Source organism: Motacilla alba, chromosome 4, assembly GCF_015832195.1.
Source record: "Motacilla alba alba isolate MOTALB_02 chromosome 4, Motacilla_alba_V1.0_pri, whole genome shotgun sequence".
NCBI classification, from domain to species: domain Eukaryota; kingdom Metazoa; phylum Chordata; class Aves; order Passeriformes; family Motacillidae; genus Motacilla; species Motacilla alba.
In genome coordinates, this window is record NC_052019.1 from 47,089,702 (window position 1) to 47,103,404 (window position 13,703).

At 39.8% G+C, this 13,703-nt stretch overlaps 1 protein-coding gene across 3 annotated transcripts in view; it reads left to right on the top strand.

The window, feature by feature from the left end:
* DKK2 (dickkopf WNT signaling pathway inhibitor 2) overlaps positions 1-12,899 on the top strand; it is a 55,389-nt gene extending 42,490 nt beyond the window's left edge. For 2 of the 3 annotated variants that reach the window (XM_038136438.1, XM_038136436.1), the window contains 3 exons: positions 6,828-7,038; positions 7,690-7,839; positions 8,368-12,899. In XM_038136438.1, coding sequence (XP_037992366.1) covers positions 6,828-7,038; positions 7,690-7,839; positions 8,368-8,618 — 612 coding nt within the window. In that variant the 3' untranslated portion in view covers positions 8,619-12,899. The remainder of the gene's footprint in view (positions 1-6,827; positions 7,039-7,689; positions 7,840-8,367) is intronic. The other variant, XM_038136437.1, reaches the window with a different exon arrangement.
* Positions 12,900-13,703: the final 804 nt, after the last annotated feature.

Below are 13,703 nucleotides of genomic sequence, written 5' to 3' on the forward strand. Positions count from 1 at the left end.
GTAGCACTCTGTGAATCAGACCTCATGTAACAGCAGTATTGTGTTAAATTGAAGAGTTAAAATAAATTATCTCTAGAAGAAAGTACTGAATCTGGAGGCTGAATATGGCACTTTTCTCTTTAGGTCTGGCAGGGAAATGGGTCAGGGTTATATTATTTTAACAAAAACAAGATTTGGTGAGAAAAATTGAATCTTGAATTAAGCTTGCTATGGCAACTGAAAGATGTAAAACTCTTTCATTGCAACTACTGTTAAGTTTTTCTTTTAGGAAGGATCTGTGCCACAGCAGTCACTGAGAGTTAAGAGTTTCTGGTTTCTCAGTCTGAGACAAGATCCATGTCTGGAGCTGTCTGAGAGCACAGCATGATTTCCTCTGTGGGATAAATTAACCATGGCTTTGTGCTTGCACACAGTGAGATCCCTCGCTATCATCTATGCCTATGCTGAGCTAAGAATAGAAAAAAGCAACATCAGCAGTGCTGTGGGAAAAATACATCACTCCAGATGGCTGCTGATAAATGCTTTTCTTGTTTGGGATTAATAATAAAATATTAAATAACGGTAATTTCTAATCCACATCTTAACCTACATGTTTGCTTAGCAGCTTAAGAGAAAGTTAGGCTGAAGTCTGTCAAAGGTGGATTTTTCTGGGTACACCTGAGAAGGTATCAGTAAGTAGTTTAGTTGCTTTGCAGGGAAAAAGACAACCCACAAAGAGCTGGGAGTTTGCTTTGTTTGTTGGTTATTAAAAAGCTTTGAGTTCCCCTTTTACCCCCTCCATTCTGCTTTATCACATTCATGTGGTGCTGAATAAAGAGCTGCTATTTGCATTGTTACTAAGGTTTGTATCCTGTGAGATCATGTTAGGATTTCTCTCAGACTTCTGAGAGAATCTTCACTCTGTCTCCAAAGAGGCGAGTGGGACGAATCCCACATGTGATGTATTCATTTAGCTCTACAGGCCACATGTTGCATACAACTGTCCCACTGATGTTGATCTGTTAAAAGCCAAAACAAATTTGAGACCCAACTCAGAATCAGGCCCAACTGGGGAGCCAAACAATGACTTGCATTCTTTGTAGTTAGTCTTGACAGCAGGCTACTTGGTTAAAGCATATGTTTGCATTTCCTAATTTATTGGCATGCTTTTAATTTGGATTACTAATTCTTCAGAGAAAGAGAAAAGAAAAAGAAAACATGGCACCCCCATGGCTATTTCATATGTTTGCTCCATGGGGATCAAGTCCTTGCTCTGAAAGATAGTTCTGTCCTGTCCAAAGCAGGATGGGAAGGAAAGACTCTCACCATGATTGAGCCAGTTGGTTGCTTCATTGTGCCTGATGGCTTTGGAATATTAAGCAATATGCCCAAGACTAAAGGCAAACAAGCTCTTTTGTTCATCTCTCAAGTGGAGGTTGGAAACTCTGTCCTCTTTCCTATAGTTCAGGACAGTTTTGGTCATCTAGCCAGCACATTGGCTACAGAGAGGTCAGCTTCCACCTCCTTCGCAGTCATTATTTTAAAATGTACAGAAGTACGATTAATTGAAATAGAGAAAATAACATTTTTCCTTAAGTAACAAGTGAGTAATAAGCTGAGTTGCAGTAGCAATTCATTTGTGGCAACCTGTTTCACAGACACTGTATGAATATAAAAGATTGTGTAGATGTGATATAGAAGAGATTTTGACAGCAGAAGAAGATGTCTGTAGTATGTGGTAGCACAGCCTAGTGGCACAGGTATTTGCACAGGATATTAATAAATAGGGGTAGTATGTACAAGACTGAGTAAAAGCCTAAATTAGTTTTCTGATATATGGGTACCTAGGAAGCAAGCCCATTCCTGGGTTAATGTATGTGTCCATTTGCTTCAGTCCCTTGTCTCACCTTTGCAATATAGCTATTGCCTCTTTCCAAGTGAGAGAGGATGATGAAGGACTGACCTGGCAGCTCTGGAGAGCTCTCACTTCCTGGCTGTACAACTGGTTGTAGCTTTTCTCCTCTTCTTCCGCTCACTCCCCACTATCATCAGGGGATGATTGTATGGACCAAATCTGGCAGAGTATGCAGAACAATACATGCAGTGGTACTGTCATTTCTGTGGTACATGAAACTTCATCTGTCTTACTGGGTGCTGCTTGGCATCTGCAGTGAAAGGCTAATGGACAATCTCCATGCTGTTTCTTCTGCTGGGAGGGGTAGTAGCCATGACTTTCTGCCAGGACTGACTCTGCACTTAGATTTTATGATGTGTTTTAAAAAAAAAGTTCATTGCTTCTGGGGGAATCACTACTGATATCTGTTCCATCAAAACACCTATTTGGGCACAGCTCCTCTCAGCGTTGAAGGTGGATCTGAATCCAGCAGTGTCTCAATTGGTTGTGCTGGATAAGAGATGACACAGTCTAGGTAAAAATGCCAGGGGCTCTTCCTGCCTTTCACTGACTTGATTAGCTAGTACTGTGTGGAGTACTTCAGCATAAAAACAAATGAGACATCCTAATACGAGCAGATGAAAGCCTGGGACTAAGACACTGGCTGGGAATATTGTCTTCAAATATTTGCTGGAGGCCATGCTGAAATTCAAGACCTTATCTCCCAAAGCTCAATAAAGTATGTTTGCCATCAGTCTTCTCACCCTTCAGCACATTACAGCGTCTGTCTTACTCTCCCCCTGGAGTGCTTCTCCATTACGTTTTTATAGTGCCAGACAGAGAGACTCAAACTGTTTGACTTCTTAGCACAACAATCTCACCACTTAATATTGCTACAACTCGCAGTGAAACTCTGTGGTGCCTATAAAATATGTGTGATAGCAAATGACTCGAGCAACAATATTAAGAAAGTGTCATTGCACTGAGAAAAGGGGCTAAGAGCTCCTCTGTCAGAATGAGAAAGACAAAGGTAAGCATAAACCTCACTGCTTCATGATTCTCAAATCATGGGAATGACATTACCCACTTAGTCACAAAATGTAGATAGTTCCTTACTCAGCTTACTCAGTTCCTCACTAGTTCCTTGGAAGTTTATATAAAAAGGAAGATCTTAGTGCTTGGAACGACTTGTTCAACTCTAAAAGTCCCCAACTTTTGTCCTCTATCCTCTGCATAATTTTCCTTGAGTATTTCTATCATGCATTCATGAACTTTTGAATATAAATTCAGAAGGGAAGGAATACTCCTTCTCCCTGAGAGAAAAGTTTAACATCTCTGTGTTGTTGTGACCTGACTTGTAAGGGTCAGTCTTGGTGGACTGATGCAGGTGACATTTTGGCACAGCACAAAGCAACGCCCATTTCAACATCTGGCCGGAGTCCTCCAACATTGCAAAAATCCCTTTGCTGTACAGTTTTGGACAAGTAATCAACAGTATCTTTTATACAAGGATACAAAACTAATTGAAATGGCTGAGGAAAAACCATGTCAGTAAACAATGCTCTTAATCAGACAACACATTCTGAAAATGTGACTCATTATCACAGGCAAATCTAGTTCATGTCATGCTATGGGTGACTTGATTGCCTGCGAGCAGGATGAAAAAATAAGATTGTTTAAATGCAGCTTCAGGGAGTGCTACGTATTTTATCTCAGTTTGATCTGGTTTCCCATGCTATCAAAGCTGTGTTTAGTGGATGGAGATTTACAACCAGAAAATGATATGTGTAGCTGAAGAATGTGAAGGAATGATGTGCCTTATAGAATTAGTTATCATTGCTGGGGAAGTAGAGCTGGTTTACAGCTTGCTTCTTCCCTCTCCATCTGGGACTGATCTGTGTCTTTGTGTTGTATATAGGAAATGTTCTCTACAATTCTCTGAACGTAAAGACTCTGTTCCAGGCACTGTGGTGCAGGAGATTTTGGAAACCTTGACTTATACATAGATAATAGTTAACATGCACGTTTTTACAAGTATGATTTCTTTACCCTGTATTTTAAAGACGTATACCTAGATTGACTCAACTGACAACAAAGGAATAATTATGGATGCGTTTCCGTCCTGCTAGCCAAGGCTACGTACACAATATGTTATTTTATTTTTCTGTTTCTATAATGAATACTACACAGCAATAGGAATTACTCTGCTGAGAGCAGGAATTATGCCTATTCTAATGAATATCTAGTGACGAGGAAACAGACACAAGCTATATAGGCATTTTTGTTTCAAGGTCCTGTGATTGATAGCCAGGCTATAAATGGATAGTGATTTTGGCAGATCAAAATAGTTGATGGCAGCAGGCATTTGCAAGAAGGTTTCTTGTATGGCTGGCTGGTAGCTGGTCTTTTGGGTGGACCTGTTAGTTATTATCTAAGCTACATGTAACAGACTTATTTTTTGATGTGCTGCAGTCATTTGCCTTAGGTAGGTCAGTTTTGGCTTATTTGAATTCAGAAGTATCATTTTTATTTAGGAATGGGTCTAGATTGGGAAGAAAGGCTGGGTTCTGTTGATTTTCCTAGCAATTTTTGAAGTTGTCTTTTATTATGTTTAACATTCTCAAGGACAGAGCATAGAGCTGACAATTAGATGTGTATCTTAAAATATCTTTTCCATGTCACTCAGCTTAAAAGCCAAAAGGAAAACAATCACCAGATATGGTATGTGAGAGCATTCATTAGCACCATTTGGGATCAGGGAACTCATTTTTTAAGAAGCTATTTGAGGAACCAAAATAAAACTGCAAGTAGGTTTCTTGCTGACAAGTTGCAGGTGTATGCCACATGCCCATACTGGAAAAAAGATGCGGTTATGAAGGTCTTGATGACAGACAAGGGTCTAAAATGCCTTCATCTCCAGGTTTTAGCCCGTCCATCTGTTTTTTATTTGCATTTCCTCCAGCTAGCAGAGTTAGTATTTTCCAAACTTTTCCAAGAGCATTCACAAGTCTATATAAAATCGCTTTTTTTTTGCATTGTAAGATCCATAGGTTAGTAAGGTACAATTTAAATAAGGAAAGTCTTACTTTTATGGTGACTATATAATAAATTTTAAGTCAGTTTTATTTATTAGTTTTGGAAAAATGAGGGAAAGAAGTGATGGGATTGAGGAAAGAGCACTTTAGCTCCACTTTGCTAGAATAAGTAGAATCTGCATATGCCTTAAGAGTACCAAAAAGGTACTTTTATTTATCTCTTATTGGTACTTCTAGCTTAAAAGATCTGGCCTTCTTTGATTTCATCCTCTTGAGGAAATGTCCATTCTTAAGGCTAAAAGACTTCCACGTAGTTTGGATTACTCCAAACAGCTGCACCATGGAAAAATTCTCAAAGGCACATATTCAGAGGGCAGAAGTAATGAGGCAACAGCACTTGGGAAATACCCAGCCAGCACTTTTTGTACTCTAAAGTAAATTTTGACAAACAACTCATGAAGTCACATGAGAAATGGCATAGTTTCCTCTCCCACTACTGACACAAGAGAAATTTGTTAGGTTTTCTTGGAAGACCTCTTGTTTCTTATGTGATTCTCAACAGAATTTCATGAAGAGAGATAAACAAGAATTTCTCCATCTAAAGAAACAGCTTTCAAAGTGAATTCTCAAAGACCTCAAAGTTTTTATTTTCTGAGAGAAATACAAGTCTTGATTTCAAAAATGATTACCAAAAACGAATCATTCTACACTCGAAATCAGTCAGTTGATCTTTTTTGGGGGGGTGAACAATTAATTGCAAAATCATTTTGAAAAGCAATAGTTTTATTTATTTAAAATACTTGAGAAAATTAGTTGAGGAAGTGTAAACATAATTTTCCAGGAAGTGCACAAAATTTATTGTCATCTTTTTTTTTTATTTAAACAAATTCTCCAAGAATAATTTTGAGGAATGGAAAAAAAAATCTGTAATTAATTCTACAGGCAGTAAAATTAGATTCAAACAGATAGCATTGTTGTAGCTGTGTGGGAGTCAGCAGAAAGCATCCTGGAATGTGGCAGTGTGTGTTATTGTGTGCCTTTCAAGAATCCTATTTTTTCCTTTTGTGAGAATAAAGTTTTCTTTACCTTTATGGGAGAATGCAGTGCTTTTGCTTTTTTTTTCTTCTCTTTTTAAATTCTGTTTTCCTGTGAGGTAATGCTAGTTTTGATGAATAGAGAAGAATTGTATACCCTTGTATCTGCTTGCAGGGAATTATATGTGAAAGATATTTTGTGCTCTGTAATACATTCCATGCTGCATACTGTAGGATGCTGTTTAGCAGGTGGCAGGTTTAAAGAGTATACTGAGACCAGAAGTGAATGAAAGGTTATCGAAGTGAAATGCTGGCCAGTGACATTTGTTCACTTCCAAGGAATCCCACTGGTATGGGCCAGGGATGAGTGGTGCAGTTACAGACATTTGAATGAGTGTGATGCAGATACTCACAGTGACAACACTGAGCTATTGATAATAAACCTGCATGTTTGACAACTGTCAAAGGAAGAATGCCTCCTCACAGTTTAAAACGAAGTGTTACCTATTGGAGGGTGTGTTTCAGTATTGTTACTGGCTTTCATGGCAGTGTTGATTGTTCATTGTGGAGTTTTAAGTTCTTGCCTATGAATTAGATCCCTGATTCCAGAAAAATATGAATTCTCTTGAGCCCACATACGTTTGAAGTAAGGAAAGATGAAACCATGAGCAAGCAGGTTCTATCTCTTATTCTTTAAGCAATGACCAGCAGTTGTGTGAGCTTAGAGATTGCTGTGTGTCTGCAGTGCAGCACCCCTAGTTGCATCTCCTAGCACCGTGAATTGTTACCTCAGATATTGTTTTATTTTGGAGGTTTCAGTGGTAGTTTTTTCTCTTGTTTTTTGTTTGTTTGCTTGTTTTGTTTTTTGGGTTTTTTTTTAAACAGGCTGCATCCATTCCTTGTGCAAAGGAGTGCCTCACTGTAGACTTTTCTCTTCCCCGCCAGGCCTATCCCTGCACTAACGACAAGGAGTGCGAAGTAGGGCGGTACTGCCACAGCCCTCACCAGGCCACATCTGCCTGCATGATGTGCCGGAGGAAGAAGAAGCGCTGCCACCGGGATGGGATGTGCTGCCCCGGGAACCGCTGCAACAACGGTACGGCTGCCAGCTCTGGGCTTTCCTGCAGAAAATCAGCCTTCTTGACATCATCTTTTCTATGAGTGTTACCAGCAACAGTATTTTTTCCTAGGTGATAGCTCTTCTTTTTCTAAGCCAAGAAAACTTAATAGTCTACTTTGTTCCACTCTGCCTAATTTTCTTTAATAGTATTTCTATGTTTATGGCTCAGGTACTACCAGTCTTTTGTTATATTTTGTGGTGGAGGAACACAAAAATGCTGCCTAAAATCACAGCTCTACATTCAATGTGCTTTGATTCACTGGAAGACTTCACAGAAGTCATATTGTAAGGAAGCAAAGGAAACTTAATGAATCCTAAATCTACTCACCCTGGCGAGGGTTATAGCCATACTGTTTGCACTTCCATGGAGACTGGAGAGAGAGGTCTGTAAGGAGCTCTCCAGGAGCTCAGACTATAAAGCCAGAGTGATAGAGAGACTGTCTGACAGTGAGTGAAGCAGAGCTGCAGTGAGGCTAAGTGCCATGAACCAGAGTTGAACGTGTCATGAGAGCTGAGCTTCACTGAGGCCAAACCCCGGTGCTTTCATCATTCTGACCTGGTCAGTGCATGTCTCTTAGCTGCTTTTCCTCTTACTCAAATCTTTGAGTGGCTGTCTTTTCCTTGCAGGTATTTGCATACCAGTAACTGAAAGCATCCTTACTCCTCACATCCCTGCTCTGGAAGGGCCACGCAACAAGAAGAATGGTCATTATGCGGGCAAGGATTTGGGATGGCACAACCTGGGGAGGCCGCGATCCAAGCTGTCACACATAAAGGGTAAGATCGCAGTTGGACTGGACTGCTCTGTTCCTTCATGTCATGAATCATGTTATTGCTGTTAAGATACAGCAGTGGAAACCAGAAATAGGCAGTAATTTCACAGGGAGTGAATGTCTATTGTGAGAGATCACAGCATGACTCAGAAAGTGATGTAATGTCAACCGACAGTTCCTGTGATTGAAACAGCATCTGCTTTCTTCTCTGTATCAGATGTGGACTGACAATCATGTTATCAGTTGTGCAAGACTGCAGACATCCTCCTCTTGTAACAGCCATGTAATTGAATACTTGTAATTCCGCTTACAATCCTGCAACTGAATTCTCCTTTCTAAGTCTTATGGCAGGTCTCATAAATTACCCCCCTGAACCTACCTAATTAATATTTTCTCTTGTGTTTACATCCTTCAAATGTCCACAGGTGGATAATGTCCTTTCCTTTTTCTCAGTTCCATTTGCATAAGTCTGCACTGAATCTGTAGTTTCACATTTTTCCATGAGATAAAGTAATTTGTTTGCTCTTTTTAGGACACGAAGGCGATCCCTGCCTACGGTCATCAGACTGTATTGAGGGACACTGCTGTGCTCGCCACTTCTGGACCAAAATTTGCAAGCCTGTGTTGCATCAGGGGGAGGTGTGCACCAAACAGCGCAAGAAAGGGTCCCATGGACTGGAGATTTTCCAACGATGTGACTGTGCCAAGGGTTTGTCTTGTAAAGTATGGAAAGATGCGACCTCCTCTTCCAAATCAAGACTTCATGTGTGCCAGAAGATCTGAATGAGGATTGGGAAGATATTATTAAGTGACTGTGGCTTTGTGTTTAGTGCATTATGGCATGGTGGAAAAAGGGGACTGCAAATGAAAGTGGAGTGGCTAAAGTAACAGTTAGAGTATGAGTAGAAGTCACACCAAATGCATTTCTTTTTGAGCTGGTGGTAGACACAAGTGTAGCTGGAGTTCACCTACCGCGCGGTTCTCCTGTAAATAATTCTCCAGTTAGTGGGAATTGCTAGTATGCAAACAAGTAGAGTGGAAATGAATGTCACTTACCTCGCTGTGTTGTCCCATGATGTTTCAGGGGTTCAGTGTTAGGGCTACAGTGGGTCTACAGCGTGGTAAGGATTTTCTACAGAAATTGTATACATTGTACTCCTACAGGAAGCAGTGCATGCCAGGAAGACTCATCTGTCAACACATTATTGGCCATGTTGCAGGTGTGAGAAATGGAAATAAAGTTACTGTGAATGTCCACATGCCCTCATTATTCAGGGCTGACATTCAGCAAGGAAGCACTCCTGCAGGACAAGAGTGCTATGTTTTCCAGGCCCCTATGAAGAAGGTGAAAACTGGCCATCTCAAAATTTCAAGAGAGCAGCAATTTACCTAAGAGGAGGCATCTAAACCGGGTTTTGTTTCCTATACATGGGTAAATTGAAATGCTTTATGTAATTCAATGTCATAGAAAGGCACTTAATTACTTGTATTTTTCTCAGTTTACTGCTAACATGCGTGGGGTTGAACAGATGAAGCAAATATGTGTGTATGCTGAATCCAGAATTATATACAGGCAGTTCCTCATTAGTCCTAAATATACTTTCCTTGCCTAAGCATTCTCGCATTATAGACATTTCCAAAAGAAATAGCAGAGTGTTGAAGTGCTTAATACGAAGAGCTTTGAAGTTGTTTCTCTGTTGCTGTTATAATATAATATATTCAACACCTCAACATTTGTTGAGGTGTTTTGAGCATAGTGCTACAAACTCAAATTTTTACATCTTATGGCACTCTGCAGCAGTATAATGGATTTGTTCTCGAGACAGCAAAGAAAGAGGAGTTGGGTCTTGTGAGCATCTCCTCTCCTGCAGAAGGATGTAAGAAGATGGCATGACCACAAATGACTTGTTAAACATCATGTGATGTCACAGCATACCAGCCTCCAGCATGTATTCAGACTGAAACTGATGTCCTCTCACTCTGGAATGTTCTGCCAGGAATGACAGAAATATATAGACTGTGGAAACAGCTGCCAACCCTACGTTGTTTGTGTACTGGTTAAAAAAAGGACAGCCTCTCTCCCGTGACTTGTCTCCCAGGTCTTTTCAAACTTTAAAAATTTTACTTATTTTCAAATATTCCTTTGTATAAACTTCGGTAAAGAGACTGATATTACTTTAAAAAGTCTAATTCTATAATTGACCTACTGCTAAGTTGTAATTACCCATTTATAATTACCCATTTTCATGTTCTATGATATAAAGATAAAAAGATACTTTTCTGTTTATTCAGTTCTGCACAACCTGGGTAGGCCAGTATGTAGTTCAACTTTGAAGACCACATTACCATTACCTGACACATTTTTCCACCAGTGGGATGCTTTAAAGCTTTAGCTTAGCTACATTGCTTGACTCAGCCTTCCTAATTGGAACACAGACCTCGTCTTCATTGCCCTTATCTTTCGTAAGAGTCTAAAGCAGAAGAGAATTTCACACACCTCCTTCCCTACTGGAAACAACTCTTCTTACTCCAGCATTTTCCAATGTCACTGAAACAGAAATAAGGCTCAGAAATTGCAAAATACTAAAAAAGTCCAGGAACCAATTTTGCAAGATTTATTTACACTGACACAGCATATACTCAGAAGAGGAACTCAAGTGCTTTCGTTGCTCAAGTGCTCACTACATAGAAAAGAAAATGAGCAGGGGGGTTGTCCCAGCATTTTTTAGCTCTTTTTATTGGCCTACCCGCCATTTTGCTCTTGCAAAACACAGTTATTTGGGATAATTTATTTACAGGAAATGTTTAATGAGATGTATTTTCTTATAGAGATATTTCTTACACAAAGCTTTGTAGCAAAATATATTTGCAGCCTGTTGAATTTAATGTAGAAAAATGTATAATAAGATTAAATATATTAAATTTCTTTTCACATTCCTCCCCAAGTATCTTACCCATATTCTTTTCCTTACCTGCTGCTTAAGAAGAATAGTTCTTTACAGAAAGACATGCAAATCAATTGGAAAAACAATCGTGTATCTTAGCTATGCAAGTAAAAACATCTGATTGTACTTGTGTCTGTATGTAAGCTGAGTTCTGGTAAAGAACATGAAGGTCATCTTAAAATCCCCATACATCATTTCTACAAAACTGGTTTAAGTGACAGCTACCTGTATGCTTCTCTTGGGTCAGTTCAACCCTAAACACTCAAGAGTGCATTTTGAACATAATGCACCTGGTTGTGTCATGTAAAATCAACCAGGTTAAGTCAGAAAGGTATCCAGACACATTTCCTGGATAGTGATACATACCAGAGGGACTCATGCTGGATAAAGGTGGTATTCAAATTACATAGCATTTTGTTAGAGGCTACAGCATGCAAATGCACTCCTGCAAAATCTATAACTTGCAATTCTGAAATAGCACCTCACAGCATTCAGCTCTAATAACAAGAAACAATTCATGTGCCACAACTGCACATACTGTTAATAAAACCAGCCAAGTTTTGATCCCAGGAAAACTCCTGCAGAGCACAATAAATATTGCAAAATAATGCCTGTGGTTATTGAGCAATGGTCTTGATATCCTTGTTAGTTGTTTCTGGTAACTCTTTGCTCCAACAGATGTACATTTGGGGGATGGAATGATCTCCAAATCAAACAAGTGATCATACAAAATGGAAAGGTTTTGCTACTGTCATTTGCAATATTTGTTTGGTAGGCCTTTGAAAATCCAGCACTTTTAACATCAACATAATAAAGTTGTGAGCATTTTCAGAGCCCAATGACTTCAGCAAAGACTGCCAAAGCCTTCAGAGATTTAATCTGGGAACAAAAACAATAGGCACAGGCAGTTCCTTGCACACCACAAATGCTGAGCCACATAGCTGAATGGGATAGCATGCAAGCAGTTTCGAAAGACCGAACTTTGGTTGTTAAGAAGACAGTCAGTCAATGTTTTGTGGAAATATACATCAGTTTGAGAATAAAAGAACAGCTAAATTTTGGGATAATTGCTCTCACTCACTGTGTCACTCATCACAGGAATTAAGAATGAGTTTGGTTCAGTAACGTTTCAGAAATCTGCTGTCATGACACAAGTACACAAGATGTTATTGCTGAACAATTCAAATAATTTTCCTATTAGCCTAGAATAGCCTCAGCAATGCAACATCTCTTTGGAAATGCTTACTAACTTTCCTAAAAATAATGGATTTCTGCTTTATAACTACGTATATTTGATTTACATTATAAATGTGGGTGTGTATCTATTACTGTACTATTTGCTTTGTCTCATTTTGTTTGCAGTCTATAGTATTTATTATTTTAAACATTTTTAAATGAAAACAATTAAAATTATTTATCTGGTTCTATAACAACACTTCGACAGCATACATCCAGCATCTGCCACCTAAACCAGAATTCACTGAAATTTAAGCCATCTTCTGCATTTTCTGACTTGTCATTGTCTCAGCTCAGCTCATTGTCTCAGCAACAGCAAAATTGCCCTCACCAAACACCCTAAAATATCTTGGGCAGAGGCTGAGAAGAGACATTCCTAAACTATTCCTTCCCTCTCTGCTTTCACTTTAGAGCTCTGCATCATCACCCCCACTAGCAAAAGTGAGTGCCATCAAAGAAAATTTGTATTTTTCATCCCTTTCAGTTTGCTTTCCTTCTAAGAAAGCCTATTAAGAAAGAGGTCCTGAAGGTGAAAGTCAGCAGAAACTCATATAACAGAGGCTCTAAGCTGAGGCTTTTAGGAATTTTGAGATCTGTCCTCTAACTTTTAAAACTTAATTGCTAGGAGAATTATGTCATATCAAGAACACATTTATAAAAAATAAAGAAACCTTGTTCTTTGGGTTGTCAGTCAAATGTTCTGCATATAACTGCCCACAGTGGTGGAGTAAAAACAAACATTTCTTCCTCACCCAGGCAACTTTACCTGTAGTCCCTGACAAAGGGAAAGCAGTTGTTTTGGATTTCTTTTGCTCCAGGCACAGTGTACCCAAAGGAATAATTAATTTTGTTTTATAATAAAGTTATGGTTTCTTACCTTGCTTACCTGTCTGAGGTGTGATATCTCTCTTCTGCTGCATAAGGCAGGAGTGAAGAAACTGGGTTAACTTCAAGGTGTGTGCTCCCTCACTCCCAGTGTTTCACTGAGATAAACTAAGACTTTCAGCTCAAGTGCCTTGTCAGCTAATACAGTTTTTCACATGCTCACCACTCCCAAAGAGTGCTTACAGTACAACACAGACCCTGTCTCCATTCTTACCATTTGTTTAGGCTCGGCTTTATGAGTTACTGGGAAGCCCCAGATGTCTGCTGCAGGCTCCTCTCTCTGCTCTGCCAGCTTTTCACAGCCCTGCTTGTGGCAGAAATGAGGGAGGTAAGGGGAAAGCACCGAAAAAGCTGGAGGTGGCAAGGGTGGGAGCCAGCCCAAAGTTTGAGATGGTGGGTACAGGGGGCAGGCTACCTCAAAAAGGGGTTAGATGCTATTGCAAACACTGTGAATGTTAATGGTATCCCACACAATCATTAAGAGCGGGGAAAGGCAAATGCCCTCTCTTTGTTCCTGAGCCACAACCCCACAGCAGTGACCCAAAGAGGGGAGGTGTGTTTTAGTGACTCAGGTCCCTCAAAAGCTGAAGTGTTGAGCCTATTTCCCCTGGAAGCAGTGTGCCTCTCACCTTGGTCCTCTATGTATCCAAATCCTGGTAATTCCAGAGGCTTTGGATTCAGGCACACTGTTTGGATAGCACTGCTATAGCTCAGAGCCTGCCCGTGCCTGGGGATGCCTCTGAAATTCTGTGCAGAAGGAAGTAAGAGGCAAAAGCAGGAGACAACTGCTCTTTACAGAGCT